The sequence below is a fragment of the Morone saxatilis genome, unplaced genomic scaffold (assembly GCF_004916995.1).
Source record: "Morone saxatilis isolate NCDOM2014 unplaced genomic scaffold, NCSU_SB_2.0 Contig23, whole genome shotgun sequence".
In the NCBI taxonomy this organism is placed as follows: domain Eukaryota; kingdom Metazoa; phylum Chordata; class Actinopteri; family Moronidae; genus Morone; species Morone saxatilis.
Window position 1 is genome coordinate 13,952,297 of NW_023339796.1, and position 25,253 is coordinate 13,977,549.

A 25,253-nucleotide genomic window follows, 5' to 3' on the forward strand; every position below is an offset into this window, starting at 1 on the left:
CTCCTAAATGTTACACACTAAACCTTTCAAATCACCTCCTTCAGTATCATCAGAAGGAAGTCATTACAAGCCTTTTATCCAGTCTTCTACAGAAAAAAGTAATGCCTGAGGCAACTGTGACAATTAATAGAGCAAATTTTTTTCCTCCTTTGGTTTGTCCATCAGATGTTCTCCCCATTCATGTCACCTCTCTTTTTCGTTACCTACATAAACTCTGTTTCTGTCCTCCTGTCAGTGGTTATCATGAGACGTTGTGAAATATGCATCTTAATCGTAAGGTACTTTTCTATTTTCTGTGTAGTTGTGGATAGGGTTGTTTCTGATAGCCGGTTCCGTTTTTGATTTGGTTCCCAGTTGGCAAAATTCTCAGATTCGCTAATTACTGTTGCTAGCAAAACCCTCATTGAACCTTTTATTTCCTTGTTCTTTTTTATTAGCGAAGAGCAATGCAGTAAGCATTCTAGTAATGCTAGCAGGCATCTAAATTGTAGCTGGTGCTGATGATCAGTAGTTGTTGCCTGGTTAATTTGCTCTCTGCAAGCTGTCTGTGACTCTACAACTGTGAATGACTTCTCTTTTTTGTCGTTCAACAACACTGGAGTCTTCTATAGTGAAACATCAGGAGAATCTCAGTTAAACTTTTATGCATATTACATCAATGTTTCAGTTTCATCAAAATTTAATAGGCTACTTAATAGACCTGTTCTTTTAAAGGAAAGGTTGACATTTCAGGAAATATGCCTATTCGCTGTTTGGTCAAGAGTTGAAAAGATTAATACCACACTCATGTCTGTAAGGTAAATATGAAGCAATAGCCAGCAAAAAAACTTTGTCATATTTACTTAAACTTTCATTATATCCTGACGGTAGTACATAAGGCCGATAAACTGTGAAAAACATTAGGCTCCTGCTTGTGCTCCTAATCGTATTTGCATAAATCCCTCACAACTGAATGAAAACAACCAATCAGATCCAAGAAAGATAGGTGATTGTTGATTTTTATTCCCAGGTCATCAAATACAGACTCTCTCGGACCTGGGAATGAGACTCAACAATCAACTATTATTCTCAGACATTTTTATAAAAGTTACCTACTGTAGTAGGTAAAAAGTGTAAAAATGACAGATCACAGTTTTACGGCGGTTATGTGCCTGATTTCCTTGGTTGGGACACGTTGCCTGGCAACCAAAGAGGACTCGTCCTAAAATAGTTTAGTACATAACCCTTGTAAAATGTCTCAAAATGTCAGACTTTTCTTTTGTGATTATCAGGTTGTAAAAAAACTGTAGTGTTTCTTCTTTCTCAGCCAGTGAAAGGTGAGAAGAGATTTAAATTAAATCTTTAAATTAGATCTTCTCATAACTTTACTTATTTACAAATTCCTTGTTCATAGGAATTCAGATTCAATACTGGATTCAGATTTGCTAAAATGCCCAAAACCCCACATTTATTAAATGTAAATGTATAAAAGTCTCTTGAATAGTAACAATGTCATGATGCAACAGGAAACAACAAGTATAAACATTTTTTGGGGTGCTTGGTGGGGGTTGCATGTTTTTTCTTTATGTGTATAAAGTAAATGACTCACTTCCTGTTTGTACATCATTGCTACGAGCTTTGTTTATATTCCACACACTTCTGTTTGTGTAACAGCCATAATGTAGAAAGTCTGACCGAAGTCTCAGTCTCTCGGTGCGGTTTGTCGGAGCGATTGAGTGAATAAGCCTCTGAATGTCTGTGTGTCTGTGTGCATGCATCCATCTGTGCTATGGTGCTCCCTGCCAGTTGCTGCCCATATTGTCTGTCACTGACTGTAGTACACAACATGCTCCAAGGCTCTCAGTGTGACAGCAGTCGAATAGACTAACCCAGCAGGCTGCAGTCCAACTTCAGCCAGGGAAAGATTAGAGAGCTGGATGGAGATGAGGAAGGGGGGTGGTGTGTGCGCAAGAAGACGTTACGGGAAATCAAGTGTTGTCCAAAGGCTGCTCCATCTGTAATTTCTGGGAAACAGCCTTTTTATGTGGACATCTGCAAATGAGTGTGTTAGGCTTGGATTTACCTGCCGGCAGCCAGCGCTGCCTTCTTGTTATGTTCTCAGTAGCAAACAAATCAAGCTGTTTGCCACTTTCCTCTCTTACTCATATTATTTGTGATTGAGTGTGTTTGTTAAATGGCCATTGGCTGTTATCTTGAAAAGGTGATTCATATAACTGCTACACTTTCACACATCGAAACATGCATGCAAACACACACAAACACACAAACACTTGTCCTCTTGTTAAGAGGACTGTCATTTATATAGCTTCTTTACCTTAAATAATCAGCTCTATAGTATATGCATAACATGTACACTTGATCTATACCTAAACATATTTTAAGTTCTCACCTAGACCCTCAACACATTTATATATCCTCATTAACAACATAGAGAAGTCAAATTGTTCCTTGTTCTGAATTTTCTTAAACTCAAACTGGTCCTCACAAAGATAGGAAGAGTAGAACACACAGAGCACGCATGTAACTCCGTGTTTTGCTGTAGTGCCAGCCATCAGCCATTACAGTGGTTATGTAATGTTTGCTGTACACGGCCAACAGATGTGTGAGATGAATGTCAATGAAGCAGCACCCTCCTTTTGCAGGATCATTTTCATTATCAAACACTTGAGGCCCCCCAAAAAAATCCCACACTTCATGCAGTAATAAACCAACCTGCCCAGGTCAGAAGATGTAGTTTAGAGTGAATTGTGCACTGAAGTTGTGGTGACAAGCGAGTTGTTTTAATGTCTGGATAGTATTTGAAGATACTTTCTGTCTTCTTCTTTATGTTTTCTCTGTCCTCTCCCCGTTTTATTTTTTTCACCCTTCTCTCCCTTCTATCCTCACCTCCCTCTGCCTCTCCGGCAACAAAATCTCCACTGCCCGACTCCCGAGTGTTCCAGGGCCTGTTTCCATAGCAACAGGTTACCATGGAAACTAGGTGACAGTGCAGTGCATCCCATCCCGCTATCACCAGGCGAGAGGTGTTTCGGAAAAGGAAAGTTTGTTTTGTCTGTCTCCTGTTTACCAAAATTGAGATGAAACTGCGGGTTTGATTTTAAACTTTGAATATGCATTTAAAAACCCACAGAGAAATCCTTAACTGTTTAATATGTAGATATTGCATGCATGCAATGTATACATGCATGCAACTTGAGCTTAGTAGTGAGTATTTTAGGCATTTTAAACATCCAAATCTCATCAGCCTCCATGTATCAAAATGTTATACAATATGTTGTATAAACATTAACATGCAGAGGTTTAAGCTTCAAATCAGATGATTGAACATATAAAAAATATCCCTAAATCTTAATTAATACAGTGTTTTAAAGGTTAAAAAACACGTCTGTTTTGTCCAAAAATATCAAATCTCTGAATTTATATGATGGCCCACTTTCCGAATATAGATGCATCTATGTATGAGCTGTAATATTTTCTTTTTCTCCCCTCTCTCTTTCTCCTATCCTATGAAATCTTCATTTCGATGTTCCCGTGAGCCTTTGCATTGTGTACAGAGAGATATCCAAGGGCCTGAAATAACTGTACCACTTGCCAAATGATGCAATTATACAGAAACGGCAAAAAATGGACTGGGCTTTTATGTCGCTTCAAATTTAGAAATAGACGGGAAGAAAGAGATAACAGCAGAGGGTTCAGAAGACAAAGCTACTCACGTGTAAGGGGGGGGGGGGGATTTTGCTGTGTTACATGTTCAGAACAGTCATAATGCCTCTAGAGTGCCTCCACTTGCTTAAAACCCTCTGGGACTACTGTAAGTGGCCAGTTTGTTCTGACCTGTACAGTATGAAAATGAGGGATATTTTGGAACAGCCCTGCACTGTCTGTCGTGGGCTTTGTTTGTAGCCAGATTGTTGCTCCAGTACTTAATTATGAAAAACAACAGCCTGGAGGCACGAGGAATTTTCACAAAACAATCACAGCTTTTTGAATCCAAGCACTCACCCAGTCTTCGATCAGATGGAGAGAGATGGAGAGACAGACAGAGGGACAGGAAAGAGAGTGACAGATAAGCAGAGCACAAACAAACAGAAGGTGCGACTGAGTGATGGAGCGGCAGTGTTACGCCTGCTGCTGAGGTGGTATCCTCCTGCTACTACCAAGATTTACTGTATTTAAATGTACTATCGTGCAAAATATACACGCTGGTGTGCACAAATTAGTCAGCTGCATATTCCTTCATTCAGACCATAACAGAGCTGCACAAAGATCCTGCAGTGAATCTTTTATAACATGAAAAGTTTCATCTTCTTTCTTTTAGTTAAAGCAGCACTTTATATTAGAGGATGAAGGATCTGAGGGGGCCAAAGTTGGCAAGCTTGAGCCCTTTCTCTAACGCTCTAGCCGACCTGGTTTGGAGCAGGCGATTAGACACCACTATAGCAGCAAGCTGCATATTCTGCCTGCAGGATCGACTGCTGCCACAAAAATAGCTCCCAAATAATAGCAACAGTTCACCAGTACTTAGCGCGAGTCAGGACACTATTGAGTGTCTGCTGAATTGGATGTGACATTTCAAGGTTGGACAAAGCAGCTCACAGCAGTGAGCATTTGATTGTTTGTTGTGGTTAGTCACTGACTGGGCCAGAAACAGTAAAAAGGAATGAGGTGGATTTTATTTTTTGAGGCATTTTTAGGGACTCAGCTTGTCAGCTGTTGGTGATTTTATTTCTATTTTTTTTTGGTCGTTTCAGGCTTTGATGTGCAGTGTTACTCTCTCCAGCTTTGATGCCGGTGGCAAGATGCAAAGGGATTTGTTCAGTCCCCTTTGGGATTAGCTCTGGGAAAAGCACTCTTGATGTTGTTTGTCATTACTGTCCATAGAAATGAGGCTAACATGCAACTGTGAAAATATGTAGTCAACGATACTGAAGGCATATTTTTCAACATGCTACTTACATCAGCTGACTTCCTAAAGAAATTGAGTGTTGTTTTTGCAGGTTTTAGCCTGTTAACTATAATTTATATAGACTTTATTTCACTGCTAAACATTACCTAAACTAAACAATGACTTGTTGTTTTTCCCATGTTTTGTTTCCATCTTCCATGCAGCCAGTGATTTCCATTTCCATATACACTACTAGTTTTTCATAATTAACTACTGTAATCAACTCACAGTAAAGACTTCAAACTTGCTTGAGATAGATAATAAGTTCCAGTTCACATTTAGTCTGCAGTAATATCATACTGAGCAGCATAGATTTGCATATTCTATATAAGTATTTTTCTGGATTTTAGCATTATGCCACACGCAGTTGTCAACATTAGCATCATCATGTTTTTATTGATCTCCCTAAGTAAAGAAGAGCTGTTCAGAAGTGACTGAAGGAAAAGTCTTAAGTTGCTAGAGGCCTATCACAGTTTGTTCTTGTTTTGCTCGAGAGAGGACTGAGAGTTTGCAAAGATACATAAGTTATCAAAATGTAGCTGGGATACGGATCTGTCTGTTACAATAGTACAGCTGTGGGGAGAAAGCACTTAGTAACACGACAGGCAGCCAGCAAAAGCAGCAGTGGTCTTATTGTAATTTTAAAAAGGAGTGAAAGACAAAAATAAATTAATTATTGTTTGAAAAGCCAACCATAAACAAGCCATGACTGTTATACAGAGTTAATTCCATTCTGGGTGAATTTTAGCCTAAATCCAAACATCTGTATTTAGGCTTCTTCAGTATCAAGTGCCTCTCGGGCAAATCAGGGCGTTCAGGGTTTCCCCACAACACCGCTGTATCCCAAAATGAACCTGAAAGAGAAACTGTGACTCTGCTGTATTTTATCTGATGGTGGAATATCTGCGGTGAAAACTGATAATAAGCAGTCAGCAGCACTGGTCTTAAAATCTAAAATGAGCTGTAGCAATGAAAGCTGAAAACAAATTTAGGTCACATCTCAGCAGTTTCTTGTTTTTGATTCCCAGACATCACATGCCCTACATTGAACTTATGTGTCATTGTGTCATTGTGTGAGTAGATGACAATGAAACCAAAAGTTTTGTTTTAACAGTGTGTGTGGTCCTGAAAGGGAGACATTAGTATTTTTCAACCTGGGTGTTATTCTCATGTGTGTCTATTTTGACTGACGGGTCATGCTAACTTTGCATTCTCCTTCTAAGCTGTAGAGAATCAGGAAACACGACCCACTGGGGAAAAGCAGCATGACCTTAACCTTTCCAAATGAATTAAAATTTTATGTAAATCACTTCAAATGTTCGTCTCTGGGCCCGAACCAAGGTAAACATAGAAATGAGCTCTATTGATTAACTATTGTAGCTAACTGCAAAGTGCTCTACTGTCAAGAGAACTTACCAAACTAGCTGCGTATCTATCTGCACATGACACTGTGATTTAGCCTGTTGGGATGCTAGAGTACATTACTGTTCAGTACCTGGACCAGGCCCAATTTGGAATACAATGCTTTGTTCTCAAAAAGCTGAGTACTTAAATAACTTCAATCACCTAATAATGTCTTCTTCTTCTTTTTCATCGTGCATTGTAAGTCCCGATGTTGCAGTACAACAGTCAGGGAATTCCTCTGACTGTTAAATGTGGATTAAAACCTCATCGTCGGTGACTCAGTCCCACTCCAGTCACTTCAACATCAACTCCTACAGTAATTGCTACTCTACTCACTGTGGGAGTCCAGTCCAACCAGGTGGAAGTAGGAAAAAAAAAATACACCTCAGAGTTGTAAGCCAGCCAGTAGTCAGTCAATCAGTGTAGGCATCCCAACAAGGTGTGGTTGAACAGCAACTGTCTAGACTACTATACTGTTGGTTTGCCATTGCCAAGAAAGCCATCAGTATGAGGTGTCAGAATGGAGCCAGCACTCTCTTGGAGCCTTACACCCTCCAGGAAATGTTGTTTGCCTCGGGGTAGACTCTGTTCACAGACTCCCTCACTGGCCACCTGCCAGGTACACTACATCTCACTACAACTGCTTTGTTGACAGAGTACATTTTAATTGTTTTATTTATTATTTTATTATTATGGTTTTCTAGGCATTGGGAGTTCTCTTTTGCTGATACTTTCTGTGGCTTGTAAGTCAGCATGAAATACATTTTTTTTGTGTGTGTGTGTGTGTGTGTGTGTGCTCTGAGTCAGTATTTTGGCCTGATATGGTGCAGATAGTCTCACAGATCTTAGGAAACAAGTGAATAATCACTGTGAGAAGAATAAATGTCATATCAAAGGGGCCCCCGCACACCCACACCGGTGGTTTTTTAATTACTCTGATTAGGTGGAGTTCTGCTGAGAGTTAGATGTCACAAACTCCAGTACTCCAATAGAAATGGGGTAAGTTGTCCCGCCCTAACTGACAGGAGAGTGAGTGAGATGTCAATCAAGCCCAGTATGTACACGCCCCCACACAGTCTTGGTTATAATTAGGCAACCACCTGTGTGGGTGTGTAGGGGCCTAAAGCTTCAACTCAACACGGCACCCTGTTGAGTTTTACTAGCACTGTGTAATATGTTTTTATTTATTTATGACATTTTGTTTGTATTTGGAGGATACACATAAACATGACACACATTCCTGGCAACAGTTTCACACTGGTCCACTGACTGACAGTTAGCCAGTTGGTGAGGACAATGTGCCTATGAGTCTCTGCAAGACAGCAAATAGGAGCATTTTCCAAAATATAGAACTATTCCTTTAAACTACTTATATATAATAATAATAATATATGTGTTGTGTATAATATATATATCTATATATAAGTATATATATTATCCTATTCTATGTATTATATATATATCTATATATAATATATAATATATATATTATATTATATATATATATATATCTATAATCTATATAGTAGTATATATATATCTATATCTCTATATAATATAAGTAATCTATAATCTCTATTATATATCATATATATCTAATATCTATATATATAATATCTATATCTCTATATATTATATATCATATTCTATATATATTATATACTCTATATCCCTATATATATAGGTATCTCTAATCTCTATATATATATAGTATAATCTATATCTCTATATATATATATCTCTATATTATATATATAATATCCTATATATATATATAATATTATAGATATCCTCTCTCTCATATATATATATATATCTTTATATATATATCTTTATATATATATACACACACACACACAAGCACAATACATTATCGCATACATGTGAAATTGCATTAAGCGCAGTAACACAGGAGTAAATCAACATCAACACATTCATGTCAAGCTATCAAATTATGTGGTAATCTGCTCCGTTAAATTTCTCCTCTTCTTCTTTACCTTGTAGTCCACACTTCCAACCACCATTTTCTGCCTCTCTGCTTTAATGTAGATCCAGTTCCTCCCCTACCTCCCTCACATATAGTGCAGTCACACTACACTGGGCTCGAACCCATCACTTTGTTCCCCTGAGTGTGCAGCTCTGACTGCCTGACTGTGAAGGCTCTAACACTTGCCTGGTGTTCTTACCATATAATGAGACAGTAGAAGAACAGTTAAAGAACAGTTTTATGATCTAGTATTTAATGAGTCTCGGCCTGGTTTTGTGGGAAGCGCAAGAGCTGCTTTATAATGTTGGCAGTATAACTGGAAAGGGGAAGAGTGCTGTCTTATTGCACATCTGGACAGAGCTGAAAGATAATTGCAGTGTTGCCCAGATACGGAGCAATTCTAGGATTTGAACACACCTTCCCCGACTCTTGTACAGGCCTGGATGTCTGATACGTTTTATTCTCTCACGTCTCTAAATTTCAGCAGTTGAATACAAACTTTTATTTGACTGAGAGATAAACCATTTAAAGTCCCCTGTGGCCCAACCCTTGGACTGTGGTTGTCTTTTGATACAGACCATGTATACTTTACATAACTGCAACTGTAGTGTGTTAAGGTTTTGAGTCTATTTCCTCCTTTTTAAGCAATCATTGCTTTCGATTCATTTGCAACGAACGAAAATTTAACAAAAATTTCACACTCTTGAATCTTGCTTGATGTCAAGTCTGCATTATTTTTGACAAAATTCCATTATCATTTTAAAGTAACTCAGCAGAAACATTTAATAGCAGTGTGCACTTACAACTTACCATTCAACAATAACGAAAAAGAAAGATACTGTTTCATCCACCGATGCTGTCTGCTGTTGTGTCCGTGTCCTGTCAGAAGAGACTTCTGCAAAAGACTACTTCTTTTACAATACACTGCTGCCATTATATTTTAAATTCCTGTCCACTTAGTTCCTATAATCATCAGTTAACCTGTGAAAAATATTCAACGCTACCAAGTAATCCTTGCGAACGTGATTTAGACCTGTCATGTAGTTCAACATCTACAGTATGTCATCAAGCACCAATCCAGTCCAGGAGGGACACCAACGAAAAGCTTTCAGTCTCAGCCTTTGACACTAATGCTCGTTTCTGTCTTGTTACGCCAACACACACAGCTGCTCGCCTTGAAAATTACTGTTTTGGGGCTTTCCACAAGGCTCAAGCTCCAGGAAAAGGTGTGTTAATATCCTTGGTCCTAATTTTTTAACTTTATATGCTTTATGAATTAATTTTTTGCATTAAAGTCCACTTAGGCTGCAGTTATATGTTATGTATATCAACAGCACAAATACATGAGCAGACTTGCTTTCTTGCACCCAAACTTCAAGAATAAATTAGCTGAAGTTGTTTGGTTTTTTTTTTTTTATATCTTTTTTTTTTCAGGTTGTTATGGAAACTGGCCTGCCCACGTCTGCAGCAGTCCTGTGCTGTTTTCTACCTCTAATTCTCTTTATAGTCACTCAGTAAATTAGTGTTACTGTTATCTGCACAACTTGCATAAAGCAAACAAACTGACACTGGAAAACTTCCTCTATACAGTTATTTATTTATTTTAAGGATTCATGTATTGTATGAGAACCAGTGAAGGACAGAGTAAACGTACCAGTTTCCTTTAACCAAACATGACTTTATTTAGCTGTTACTGTTTCTCTGACAAACACCATATTAAATGAATTGGTTTCCCTCAGTGTGCTCTTTGGTCAGGGCTCCTTCTCTCCCTCCTACACCTTGTCAGAGGGAAACTGAGAAAGGTAAAAACAATTTACTTTCTGCACTCATGAGTAAATGAGCCTCTCCATAATGCCAGTATTTTTTATTTTTTTTGATTAGTCAAGCCAGCGAGGGAAAGAAAAGGAGACCCACTTTGGCTTTGTTGTAGGATGAGTCTCTAGTGGGTTTGACACCTGTGGAGAAGGAGATCTTCTGGGGCCTGAGCCTGTAACTCGTAAGTGGCCAGTAGAGATGGCAAACTGGAACACATAATTTAAATGTAACTGTCAAGGATTCTTAGTCATCATATAGCCCATTTTCACCACAGGAACTTTTCCAGAGGCCCAGGAACCAGTGCCTCTGCCCTAGTTCCCGGTGTTCCTGGTAGTCCCTGCTCCGTGGGTAGTAAGTAATTTATGATGACCCTGGAACTGTCGGCGGTGATTGGTCATAAAACTTGTGCCTGCTAAAACAAGGAAACTAGAGTTGTTACATTTTCAAGTTCGGACAATGCATAATTTGTTGTTGAGACATATTCAATGCCATGAATTTACCTTACCCTTTTCCTTTGCAACTCAATCAGACCAAACTTGGTGAAATTGCAAGGCTCACCACACTCGCCTCATTTGAAGAGAGGGTTTTAAATTCACCTCTTATCCAGGAAATGTATATTGTTCTATTCTTCTTTATACATTATATCCGCATGGCAAAATAATGCAAACAGCAGAGGGACAGAGGGACACAGCTTGGGTGCAGTGAGCGCAAGAACCTGTCTGATTTTGCCTGCGTTCTGTTTGACCAAACAATACAAGGCAGCAAACAGATGGACATTTATTTTAGCAAGGAAAGACCTGTTAGGCTTATACTCTGAGAAATTCTGAATTCAAATAGCTTCAATAGATTACAGGTTGAATATTTACTTTTCCCATGATCTGGTGATCAATATTACAGTTAGGGCCAGATATTTCATTCACTTTTCGTGGCTTCCCTGTACTACTGGCCTAGTGAAAGAACTGGACTGTGTTAGTGTGCTGTTGGAACCTCGGGCTGTCCCGTCCCCCTTCTCCGTCCCGTGGGAGACCCCTTCAGCAGCCGGACACACTGGCCCATTTTACTTCCCTGTCTGCCTGCCCTCCCTTCTCTGCCTCTCTCACTGTGTCTCCCTCCTTCTCCAGCTGCTGCCAAACTCTTTATCTCTGGCTCACATATTAGAAAGAGAGAGAGAAAGACACTTTGAATGTGAAGACTTTATTGAAGTAGTTGTTTCTGTTTTGGCCCTCGATCTATTCAAATATGCATCTCTGTTGATTGAGTTTTTAATATTTGTCCAAGCTGTTAAATGTTCAGTGCAGTTTATGGCTAAAAACTAATCGTATAAAGTAGTAAAGCATTAGCTGCTGTGTGAGTTGTAAGTGTTGCTAAATAGAAAATAGCAACAATAAACTAATTACCAAGCCGCTGCTGGTGCAAGCCTACCCACAAGAACTTAACGGATAATTACGTAGTGCAAGCGAGGGCTTGATAAGTGTAATAAGTGTCCTGGGCTTTAAAAGGTAGCATCTGATTTAGAAACTAAGAAAACAGAAGTGCAGTGGGAGCAAGCCAAAAAGAGGGCATCACCCTCCCTCCTTCAACTCTTCCTGCTTTCGAAGCCAAACGTGTCACTGTACCAGCCACTCACGTTTTGCTCCAGTTTCTAGAGGCTCATATTCCTCTGTGAGTTTTATGATGTTTTGAACTGTTCTGAAAGGCATATGAGTTTATTAATTACACATTCGCTGACTCTGTGCCTTCCCATCCAGTACAAAGTTTTTCTCAAAGTCTGCATCATTTTTTCATCATACTGCACCAAGAATAGCAAACATTGCTTGTTTAATTTAGCGTATTTGACTGCAGTGAAATGCTGCTTTGCATCTGGGACTAGTATAAAGTAGTGACCGTGGATCAGGCAAGTTTTTACAAAATGAAACGCAAGCAAATGCTCACGTTCTCTCACACACACACACACACACACACACATACACACACACACACAAGCTTGGGAGAATAGCCCTGAAAGGCAGTGCAATGATGCTGGGAGCATGACAGTGGGCGGGTGTGGGTGTCTGAAGTGTGTCTCTGTCTTTCTCCGCCAGTGTGAAAAGTAGTTCAGTAATTAAAGCAAACCTCTCTCTGGTCCCCAATGGAAAGAGAAGGCAGAAAGGGTGAGGAGGCAGTGAGAGGGAGTGGGAGAGCCAAAGAAGAAAGGAGAGATAAAAGCCAGAGACGGTTATTTTTGATGAAAAGGGAAGAAAGGGAGGTTTTAATTTTAGCTCAGCGTGCCGGATTGCCATGAGGGGCGAATGTGGCGGCTGAATGCGAAGATGCTGATCGGTTAGACGGGGGTCCAGCGCACTCACACAAACACATATCACACACACTATAACACTAAGATCACATCTCACAGCATGAAAAATGTCCCTGAAGACAAGAGTTCCCCTCATTTTAGGGGAAATGACCAAGGCGAAGCTTTCAGCTTTCTTCATGTTGAAGAAGTGCTTTGTAAACACATCAGCAGTGACCTGGTTCAGAGCCACATTTATTGCCAAAAAATAGTCATTCCTCGTTTTTTTATAATTGAACCCCATGCATTTACCTAAAGTCTACTCACTAATTAGGCTGCTGAGAAAGACTTTCCTGAAACACAATCTCGCTTGTCGGCAGACTGAAAAGATCCCAGTGAAATGTTGATGTTTATTTCCACCGTCAACATTGCTACACATCAGTGTAGTTTTGTGTTGTTCAAGCTGTTTTCTCCTATCAGTGCTGCTCGTTATCCGAACTTTCTGGCATTCTCCTCGCTTAACGAAGGCGCGAGTTTCACTGCTCTGCTCCCTGGTGTTTTTGTTTTGAGAGGTGTCCCGTTCTGACCTACATACATTACCGTGACCAGCACTAAAGTTTTGTCTCCATGACAACGCGAGGTGTGAGGGAGGGATGCGCCTACTTGAAAGACAGGATGTTGTTGTTCTTCCTACGGTAGCCCGAGCCTCCACAAGCCCACACAACCTGCACTCAGATATATATCAGATCAGGTGTTGAGCCTAGAAATCTCCATTTTGAATCAGTGTCAGCACTCAAGCACAAACAAGGCTTTTTTTTTTGTCCTAGCAAGGCAAGGGTGGATAGATGTTAAGGGGGAGAAAAAGGAGCGAAGGTCTCTGATGTATAATTGATCCGTGCAGTGGGTGGGCGGAGAACATAGGGTGTGAGCTGGGTGAGGAGAGGAGAGGGGAAGACAGGAGGGTAGAGAGGAAATTCGGGGGAGGAAAGGTGGGTGGGCAGAATGGAGGAGTCAGGGAGATGTGGAGGGTGGGGAGAGGGAATCCAACACTCACGTTTTCCCTGTTATCCATCACCGTGCCAAGTACTGTAAGTCTCCCAGTGGGAATATGGGTCGTTATAAATTCATGTGTTATCGGAATTATTCATGTTTATTGTGTTGTTTGGTTCTTGTGCATATGGAGCACCTATACTTAGAAAAAACTGTTATTATCTTTATATAAATCATTTTGGAAGGTACTTTATTTTTTATGTCAAATTAAAACATGTTCCCGAGGTTCGCTCGGGCAGCAACAGCACACTCACTTGTACAAAATCAAGCTTCTTCAGGGCAGATGGTGCCTTATAGCATTTGCACATTTGGCTCTTGAAGGCAGGAGCTTGGAAAAAAGAAGAGAAAATTGAGGTTAAAAACAGGGATGGAGGGATGAAGGAAACCAAGCAGGCTGTTGCACCCCTGGAGGGAAGAGCAGAACTGCTTTGTTAGGAGAACGACATTGAAACCTCATTTTCTCACCCTCCCTCCTTCCTCCTTACCATCTTCATTCTCCTCCCACCCCTCCTTTTCTTCATGTTCCTCTCACCCACTCCCTCTTCGTTTCTTTTTTTTTTCTTCTTTTTTTTACTGAAGACGTTTACACGTTTTTGCCATCCACATGCCTGGCTGCAGGCTATGGGTTAGGTGAAATGGAAAGGAAGAGAGGCGGTTGATTTCAAATGCACATTCCTTCAGGGAAGGGGGGGGGGGGGGGGGGGGGGGGTCTGCAGATCTACCATGAGACCAGTCAACAAACCCACAGAGAAGAGTGGGAGGAAATTGATGGAAGTATGATCTAAAAATATGACTCAAAAAAAAGAAGCAACACCTCCTCCCTTACTTCTATCTCTGCCCCAGTTCAAGTATGCATTCATGCTGTGTGCATTTAGGTGTGTGTGCGTGTGCATGCAATGTGTGTGCTTTGTTTTGTGTGGTTTGTATAGTATCCTCTAAAAGGGACATAGGCTGTGGTTCATACAGGTCTGCTGACCAGAGATAGCACTCTGGTTATTGTCTCTACCCACCGATCAGTTCTGCTTCACCCCACAGTGAAGACGGGCACACACACCACACACAACAGCCACACCCTTACACACACAGGCACACACACACACACATATAAATGTACATTAAGGATCCACCTCTGCTCTCAGTAAGCATCCCCCATACTAAAGCCCCATCATCGGTTCAGAACAAGCACAAACTGACTACTTGCATAATGTGAATCAGGTGATTGGGAAGGAGGTGAGTTGGTTATAACTTCACTGTCACACACCAATAACATCATTCTTCTTTCACTTTGCCATGTTTACAGTTGAGCACATAATAAGCTTTTGTAGATGGGCAGTGGAAGGCTAGAAAGAGGAGAAATGGATTGACAGTAGTTTAAAGTCAATTTAAAGCCCAAAAATAAAATAAAAACAACAACAAGACAACAGACAAATAAAATGTATAAATGACCAACCTAACATTTTCCTCAGTTGCCTTAAAATTCTCATCTTGTCCCATAGTTAATACTATAATTCAAATACTGCTTTGAAATTGAGCTGAGTATGTTCTGTAGGTCACTTATCATGTAATTGATTGTCAAGAGTCAGCTTCACCTTTGGTGAACTCACTTAAAACCAGGAGAAACATGAGAAAGGAGAAAGAGGAGAATTACCACAAGTAGGAATCCTCTTTATTAATTCAACCTGAACTAAGGGTCAACCTTCTAGCTTTTTTGTAGCTTTTCACCTCATCTCGTGGTCTTGAGAAGCAAACAGAGTTGAGGAAAAGTTAAAGTTGAGATGAAAACTGTGTGATGTGGTTTAAAGCTCAAGAAAAAGCTGCTAGGTGGACCTTGTGAATGTTTTAAGGAATATTTGTTTTTCTATTTGACATGAACTCATTGATTAATATCAAGCTTGCTATCGTGAAACAGTTAAATTCATGTTAAAGTACGATGTATTTTTGACCATCACAAAATAATCAGTAAATGATTGTAGTACTTTTTTGTTTGTAGCTTTCAAACATTTCACCTCTGAACTAATGTACTGAAGATGTGGACAGCTATCACAGCGTTGATGCAGCAGGAGAATTGGAAATGATGACAGCGTGTGCTCTGACTGCCTCAGGAGCCACAAACGTACCTTTTCAATCTCCGCTGAACCCAGATTATGTAACTTGAAACCCTGTCCTCATCTGACCACCGTAGACAATCCGTTATCTCACGTACAGTATCTTTAGGCAAACCAAAGCTCGGAGAGGAGAGAATGGAGATAACAGAGGATGAGTATTATTGCAGTCCAGTGAGGACAAGAAGACAAAGCAGTGAAAGGGAGAAACTGAGGATGCACACCTGGAGAAAGAGAGGCTACAGAGTAGATGAAATGTCATTCTCCTCGACAGCTTATCTTCTCTCTGACTAATGCAGAAAGGTCAGGCAGTGACTCGGACTGACATATACAAAGTTAATATTTCAGATTTATTTCAAATTATTTATTTCTCCCAATACAAAGACTGTTTGGGTCATGTCTAGCAAACTCATTCTTAATGGGGTGATTGCAAAAAGGGGAGAAAATATTCTGATAATACATTAAAAAGTTAAATGAAGAAATATTTAGAAAATAAGGCTTAAGATGATCATAAAACAAACAAAAAAACAAACTGAATGAAAAGTCAGTAGGATTCATCAGTTGGAAACGATGAATATCTCCACAAACTTTGGTGCCATCCATGGGGTAGATCTTGAGATATTTCACAGGATGGGATCACAGCCATCCATTGAGTTGTTGAGATCAGTCTGGGCCAAAGTGCTGAACTAACTGTCATCTCACGGCGGCGCCATTACTGTAGGGGCAAGTCGTAGTGCCTCTGACTGCTGTTGTTGTAGTTGGATAGATGACATTAGGCAGTGGTCCCCAGTAACTGATGAAGGTACCTTTTATATGGATGGTCAACTTAGCGTTATTCAAATTTGACATATTAGACATTTGTGACGACAATAGCCAGAAATAGAGAAACAAACGGACCACTTAAGTGTGTAATACTACTGTACTAGCTAGCTAGCATAATCAATCAAGAGTTACATTTAACCATTACAGATCAGTTGTATTAGTATAAAAAATATAAATACAATGTTTTTTTAATAGATTCAAGATGTATTCAAGATTATTTCATTAATCGCATGGTATACAAACATCTTGGTCCTCTGCACACCCAAGGAATTTCTGCAAATTGTATGGTCTTAGACAGAGATATTCTTCATTTTTCATTTTAGTTTTTTTAGGATTACCTGGAATTCCCTATGGGGATTTTGACTCCGGATCTCATATTACCTCTTTGTTGCAGTACACTCAAGACAGGTCAGGTCACTTAGACACAGGCTTCCGCCACCAGGCTGAATAATTCAGGAGAGGCCATGATGCTGTGTGTGTGTGTGTGTGTGTGTGTGTGTGTCTGAGCGAGCAGGCCATGTGGTGTGTGTGTGTGTGTAGTGTGTATTTTGAGGAATCAAATCAGTAGAGTGTGAGTGTGCAAAGATGGGTGCTAACAGAGTGGTTTCCTCTGTCCTCTTGGAGAAGCCCTGTGGCCCACTTAGGATCAACTTACAGATGTCTGACTGAAAGTGGATGAGTTGTTTTGGGGATGCTGTTTCTTTACTCCAGTGTTTTGGGTGTAACAGCCAGTGACCTGTTGATTCAGATGAGAGACTCTACATTAGACACTTTGTGCATTTGTCCCTTTTTAGATACGTTACAGCTTATCTGCACGTGCTGAAAAATGTCCTCTTATCTGTAGCATTCAGAGCAGATGAACATAACATCCAAACAGACCTGCCACTGCTCATCTGTTATCATAATAATACCACCACTCTGATGTGTGGGTGGATGATTTACATAGTGCCAGAGCTGCTGTCATAGTCTGCGTGCTGATATACATTCAGAATGTATGTAAATGTGACTCACTACACTCAATGCATCATCCTCCTCCTCGTAAGGATTTCCTGTGAATACATGCCCTTGCGGAGTGTGAAAATATGGGTCAGTAATGTATCCTGCAAACACATAAAGTGGGATGGGGTAATGTGATGTGTGACTTTGTGTCGTTTAAAATTGTCTAAAACGTAACAGAATTCACTGTTCAAGCTGTTCTCCGAGTGCCAACCTGTCTGCAAGCGATCATGGTTATAGCTGAGCTGTTTGCTATAGTTCAGTGCCGTCTCGGGTTGCGATGACGTCAGTTCTCCAATCGCCAGTGACATAAGGCTCTGGAGTTACACAGCCCAGGTACAGAGGGTGCACCCATACATCTCAATGTCATGAATAATGGCTGAAGGGTTGAAGTCAGGATAATGCAGCGTGTAAAGTTTTTCTCTTTTTAAAGTATATTTATACAGAGGAGGTATCTTCACAAGTCATTTTTGGCTTCAAACCTCTCCAATTCTGTTGTCCTATATATATACACAAATAAAAATTAATAATAAATGAATAAATCCCAGTCTATTTTACTCACCCATTAAATCACTCACCAAATTGAATGGTTTTAATACTAAAATTGAAAAAACACACCGATCTCTGCAGTTCTGAGTGTTTTAGCCTCTTTTACCTCAATAGTTTGTGTAGCCTGCATATTTACTGCATGATTCAGTCTCATTAACCTCTGCTCTTTTCAACAAAAAAGCTCCAATAAGCACACTGTACTCTACCCACACACCGCCAAATGGCAGGCAGACAAAGCTGGCAATTGATTGGTTAACATAGTCAATTATCCAGCACTGAAGACCCCAAATATTTGGTTTAAACTAAACCAGAAGGACAGTATGTAGTATGTGTGTACAGTGTATCAGTGTAAGCTGTTGATATAGAGGTAGCTGTGAATTTGTCCGCTTGTTTTTATGTTTGTAGGCTTTATAGTGGCCAAAATTGTTCAATGTATGTAATGATTATTGCAGCTTTAAGGGAATATTTGGCATTTTGACAAAGATTATGTTTGTTTGCTGCCTTACCCAGAGTGAGATAAGATTTCAAGAAGAGGTCCAGCACTTGTTTAAGCTCCTATAGCACAATCATTTAAAGTAAGGTAACAGCCTAGCGCTGTCAAAAGCAGAACAGACATGGAACTGTCTCTGTACTAGACACAAAACTTAAATATATGCTTGTTTGCCATTTTAAATGTGCTGTGTTCTTTCAAAATGGCAGATCAGCAAACATACTTCTGCACTCGTCACAAAATAATGGGAACAGTAGTTTTATTACATTTCTCCCCACAATATGTGAGTTTTTATCCAACATCGAAGCTCAGAAACGGGCAGATTAAGGAAACCGTTTGTTGACTCTGTATGTACAGTATATTTTTTTTTGGTTGAGGAGCAGTTAAGATTTCTGGACCACCTAGACAAGGTTCTGAAAAAAATATGTTATCCACTACATTTATGGCTTAAACTTGATTAAATGATTTTGCATCTCTACCATGTCTTTCTCAGGCACTCCCTAATCTAGATCACCCCACACTTTTCTCTGCCATTTCTGTACAGTATATCACCCATTTTATCCCACAGCCAACGACCCCTCCACCCTTTCTCTTGCTTTTCCTTCTGTGTCACAGTGGAGAGTGAATAATTCATGTTCGGGCTGCTTGCTGGTGGAGATGAATCATGTGAGAAGAGCAGGATACACGTGCTAGTCTCAGAGCGACTCTCTAAGGATCCTAGGACAGTTTAGGGGGGAGCCACTGTGCTCCTCCACTGCTTATTGTACAGTCTGCTACTACTACTCCGCTCTGGATGCATGATATTACCATTCCAGCTTTCATGACAGTCACATGTGAGCGCTGCCTTCAAAGGCCAGGCATGGAGTCATCCACAGAAACCACGGAGTAGCTTGTCACTATATATCTATATACTGTATCCACAGTGTATGACGTGAATCATGAATTTTACATTTTTATATTTGGTTAAAGCCCCTGCAAGGAAATTTTTTGTGTTGTGGTTTGTGTTGATTCCGGTGGCCACTGTGGTTGTTTCTTAACAAGTTGTTGTAAATCAGTTTCACGTTTAACATTTTAAGTGGTTTTAAATGTTCATTAATTGTCAAAGAATGAACATAAGTGGGACAATGTCACCTTTTTGCAAAAAGGGATGCCACCCAGGTCAAGACCAACAAGTCCAAGGCCAAAACCTTGATTTTCTGGTCCTAAACAAGTCATAATGGAATTAGGGACATTGGCAATGTTAGGCTTTACGGCTGGCTCCAATGACAGATAGCTAACATCAGAAATCGATAAAATGCTTTATTTTTTTCACAAGAAGACCTGCCCCTATGCTGCCAAGATTTGGTTGCCTAAGTCTTTTAAAGACAACAATAAGCAGTTTCTAATGTGAGCTATCTGTCGTTGGAGTCATATTAACTTAAGCCATAGCTGGTTAGAGAACATTGTTAGCCTCAACTCACCATTCTTTGTGAAGCCCTAAATGTTGAAAGTCGTTTTATTTCTATAGTTTTTGGGCAGCTTGATTTTGCATGTTGCAGTTTTTTTTTTGTTGACCACAGCACTTCAGTAATTTTATCCAACAGGGATAATCCGAGGTGTCACCTTTTGTCTGCACTGCCAAGCGCTTGCTGCTGACAGACTGATCCAAAGTACATCCTTTGTCAGTTCATTTATTGCACATTTTTATAGCTATAATTTTCTATCTCTGGGCTTTTTGTAGGATAATAAAGTAATTTAAAGGCACAAGTGAAGTCACTGGTCAAATCAAGTCCAAATCAAGTCCACAACTCTGAGAACTAGTTACTTATTATCAAATGTAACTTGCAATTTAATCAGCTGTATGCCTGGTATCATTCTCGAACAATGTATTTGGACAATATGTTGACCAGGTTTACATGTTTGATGTGTGAAATACAAAAAGTTTGTTGCTCAGTGTTCTGCAGATTCTGTCCCTTCACTCCCACACACACTTCTGTCTCTGGAGAACCTCGCTGCCCGACTCTAGCTAAATGTGTCTCTGCATACTTGTGTTTCTGTCAGTTTTCATATACTCTGTGTATATGTGTATGTACTCCTGAGTGCCTCAGCTCTGCAGTCGGTGTCGTGGTGCACACGTGTATCTCACACGAAGGATCAACATACTGGAGTGTTGATGGACCCAGAGCAACAATTATTCATACAGAGGGACCTATGCAGCTTTCGTGCTGTCACACCGTGTTAGCCGACTGCATGGATGAGCAGCCAGCCCTGTGGACTGAAAAGCTTGAGGCATAGCGTTTGCCCTGGTTTACGGTGATGCGATGCTGTGCCTGACTGTAGAGATGGGATGGGAATTTAAGGGAATTTGGCATTTGCCAGATGTGCATTAGAAGTATGGCACAGGTGGAATTTACTCTTCAGGTAACTAACAAACAACAAGTAGTCACAGAGACTCGGATTCTGATTTAATTTATAAGATAGCATCTCCCACAACACTGCCTAGTTTTGTACAACTTGGCTTTTCTTTTCATATTGCCAGCTGTCGCTTATGATAACATTGTACTTGCCAAAGTATCTGTAGTGTGGCAACAGATGGGGCAAAAAAGTGTGTTTTCAGTTGATTATAGCGGTTTTAAAGCAACATCGTGTAAGATTTGTTTTTTGTTGCGATTTGGTGCCCCAGTTGCAATACCACCGTTGTAAATATGGACAGCTGTACACATGCATTTCGAGTCGACAACTATGCTAACACAGCCAAACATCAAGCAAGTGCAACAACACAATGCATTGCAAGCTAGCTAATGAGGCCAGCTTACCGTCTGTATGCAGACTTTTATTTCACAAAACTCTCACCGACGACTAAAAGCCAGTCCCAGATTTACTCTTTACTCTCTGCTTCTCTTTCCTTTTCTCTTCTTAGCTTCCTCCAGCGTCTTCTTCGGTCTCTTTGCGTCTACCATTAGCTATGACCATAGAAGCTGCTGAGCCTAGTTGCATTGCATTCTCAGTTTTCATTTTTTATGTACAGTTATCACACGTGTAAATGATCTTGGTGGAAATAGAGAGCACTTTGATGGCAACAGTTTTAAATAATTCAACAACTTTAGCTGCTCAGGTGGCGATAGAGTTTGCAGGTAATTGATGATGGGAAGAGTCTTGGTGGTAATGCCTTCTAACACTCTTCCTCTCCTCTTTCTTGTCCCAGATTTGTCGCTGCTTGAAGCCTGGAGGACGATTCATCTCCGTCACCTTCGCCAACCCCTTTTTCAGGAAGCGCCTCTATGCTCGCACAGAGTACAACTGGTCAATTAAGAAGTATACTTATGGAAAAGGCTTTGAATATTTTGTGTATGTAATGACCAAAGGAGAGGAGCTCAGCCCAGAGGATGCAGCTCTGGAGAAAAAGCTACTAGAGGACACCAAATCCCCACCTACCAAGATCGCCACAACACAAAATGTCCCTGAGGAAGACTTCATGTCTAATATTGATTTGTAAAATAACTGGATTATCTAAAGGAATTTTAGGAATATATTATCCCTATAAATAAGCTCTATACTGTGATGACGACTTTTGTAAGAAGTAGCGACAATGTAATTTTCATTGAGGTCTGGGTATAGATGTTCATACAGACGTCTGCAAGGAAAGATTACAGAGGACTTGTTTTATACTGGATTTTAACTACACAGCACCAGGGACCCTTAATACAAATAAAATCTGTATAATGTCTGATTTTAAATGTCCTTGGTTTCCTGTGTGATTTTATTATTTCTATGTAGGGATGTGGGACAGTACCTTCTCTCTCCGCTTCCCTACAGTGTCAATGGTGTCAAAGTCAATGCTAACATAACTGCAAAGCTTAAAAAATATTATGATCTTGTGATTTTTGCTTGCTGATGTTAGCTTGCTTGCTAATATAGAAAAATAGCTAGCTTCATCCAGACTCCTGGGGCCGGCTTGCCAATTGCAGGTTACTTTGTCAGCTGGTGTTGTGGGTCGGACGGCACCAGATAACATGGATGCTCAAATCCATGTGGTGAATGCATTCATTTGTCGTTTATACATCCCCAAGATAACTAGTAGAGGCACAAAGCAATCCGCCAATGGCAGACAACATCTTAAAAGCAGTGGCTCTTCTTACAGCGGCATTATCTGCAACTGCCTAATATAACCAAAGATACTGGAAGGAATTCTGCTTTATCCTACCATGAACATTGTTTTATAAATGTTTATACGATTATATTGTTTATACAGTTTAATTGTGATTGCTATGGAGTAATTTGTACTCTTAATAACTATGACTCATCATGGTTCTTCTGTCTGTGTCATAATTTTACGAATCTGCTACTATCAGCATCTGTTCTATTGCAGTTCATAATTTAAACCTTTAGCTTTTATAAGAATGTGTTACATCCCAGTGTCCTGCCTATACATCAGAAAGATCCAACAACCTACCAGTGTTGTGCAATTTGCAAGACAAACTGGCCTGTCTAGACACAGTACATAACCGCAGCACCAGCCTGCATGTAAAGTCAGTTTTAAAGTCTATTAATATGTCAGTCAGAGTGTCCCCTTCTGTTGGGGTTGTCCACATCTGTCCCATGTCTGCTTTAGATTCCAGACAAAATTTGCTAATGGAGATGTGCAGTGTTTCACACACCTGTCAAGCACGCTGGTGCTACGTGTGGACACATACACATGTCCATCCAAGTAATGGCTCACCCTGCACATTATTTGTTGAGGAAACATGAGATCAGTCTCGGGTCCTGTGCTCTCTGCTGCTTAAATATAGACCAGAAAGGGAGATAGAGCCAGGCGTGCAGACAGGCAGGAAGGCTGGTGACTGGAGGGGGGACCACATTGATAAAGTAGAAATCATTTATTTTTAATTCTCCACTGAGATCTAATTACCGCCTATTTTTAAGACTGGGGTGGGGGTGGGGGGGGGTTGTGATTTTTCAGATGGCTCTTCCGTTCCACGATTTTTTGCTGGTGTAACGTGGTAGTTTGTTTAACCTTAACTTGTATGTAAACGAGTCTCCCCACGAGGTCTGTTCAGTAGCTGTTTTGGAGCTTTTGATCGTACTGAATGATCTTCCAGAGCTGATTTTGCCCAGTTGTCATGGGATTGACTGTTGGCTAAACCCCACAACACATGTGTAGCTTACAATAATAAAGGTCTCAGCTACCTCTTGAAATTCAACAATGAGTCCTTGATTTCATTCAGAGAACAACAAAGGCAGATGTAAGTCCATTATAAATATAAGAACAGACAGTTACATAACCATGTTTGACTGGTTAGCCTGCTCACTGTTTCAGAGTTTGCGTTCACTTTTAACGTTACAAGAGAGGTTTTGTGAGGATGAGGACTAACTTGTGTGTTTTGTTAAAGGTAACGCTATCTCATGTAATGTTAGTTTGGGTTGCTGGAATAAAGGTACCCAAATTCAATAAAGAGCTGCTAATGTTACCCTAAACACTGGTAGCATCCATAACTGACTGCCATCCATCGGAGAAAACGACTCAGTGAATGTGCTAGTTGCAAAAAGGGATGTTTTTAATGTAACCTGTGACCCCACACACTAATGTAGTGTAATGATGTGCTCTTTGGTAGTACTGACAAAACAATGTCACCACAAGATCATTTAAAGTTAAAGAGCTTTTCTAGATCTTTGGATTCCATAATAACTGGAGTCCATCTGCTGAGCAAGAATGTGTGACGTAATTTAAAGCTACTGTTTCTAATCTGTTGTGCTCGGACAAAATAAGTTTAAAATTTCCCTCTTTGTCTTTTATACTGAAAGAAATGTCCCAACTAAGTAAAGTTTGATGTTGATGAGATTGACTGTTGTGTTTTCTTCGCACACACACACACAGTTGCACATATTAAAATGTCTTACTATCATCATACACTACATTGATGGTCTCAATCTCACCCACTCTGTCTCCCCCCCAGAACCTTGCATTGTCTCTGGGTAAACCCCGTTGGCTGTTATCTGGTTGCTATAGTGACGATTGGGTGCAATGCTCTGGCTGCATTAACAGGAGGCTTAAAAAAAAAAAAAAAAACAGCCTGGCACCTATTTGGCCTGGCTGGGTGAAGGACAGGAGGGTGCTTATGTAAGTAGCAGTGAGTTTGATATTGACAATAGAGGCTTAGGGGTGCAGACCAGCCACTGCAGCACTGGGACATAAAAAAACATGATGGACGTAACACTCAGAGTGGAAAGATAGAGGTTCGTGGAAAGTTAGTTTTTTCTGCTTTTCTGCTCTATTTTCCCCCTAAAACATGATGCCATTTTCCTCAGTTGGACTTAGTTTAGTCTTGCTTCCATTTCTGCTCTGTCAATATATGAATATATTGAAATTCAGCAGTTCTTACACTTGGTTTTCTTCTTCCTTAGTCGGACTGACTGATGTGCAATGGCAGAAACCCCGACAGTGAGATTTAACCTGACTGGAGTTATATAACTGCCGAGCAGAGCACAGGCCTCATGCAGGAGAGGTTTAGTCATCATTTTCTCTTAAACACAAATCTTTCTATCTTAATGTGCAGTTTTTTGTTTCTTCAGCTGATTACCTGAGTCATGCAGGTGTCTGCTGAGGCCATGATTTAATATAGTGCCGTGTATTTATATATGTGTGTGAGAAAGCAGAACCAGAATCTTCTCTCCTGCTGCTAATTGTCCTCCATGCTCTGTTGCCCAAGGGCAGCAACAACACTAATCTACTGCATGCTCGATGCCTTTCACCCTCTCTTTGTCTCTGTATTTCTGTCTCTCTTTTACTCTCAGTCACTCTTCTCACCGCCACCCCCAGCCTGCTCTCTCTGTCTGCATCGATTGGC

The 25,253-nt window shown here is 40.3% G+C and overlaps 1 protein-coding gene across 4 annotated transcripts in view; it reads left to right on the plus strand.

Moving 5' to 3' along the window:
• Positions 1-24,245, plus strand: part of ece2a (endothelin converting enzyme 2a) — a 76,743-nt gene extending 52,498 nt beyond the window's left edge. For all 4 annotated transcript variants that reach the window (XM_035670483.1, XM_035670484.1, XM_035670486.1 and 1 more), the window contains one exon: positions 21,614-24,245. In XM_035670483.1, the coding sequence (XP_035526376.1) occupies positions 21,614-21,904 (291 nt within the window). In that variant the 3' untranslated portion in view covers positions 21,905-24,245. The remainder of the gene's footprint in view (positions 1-21,613) is intronic.
• Positions 24,246-25,253: the final 1,008 nt, after the last annotated feature.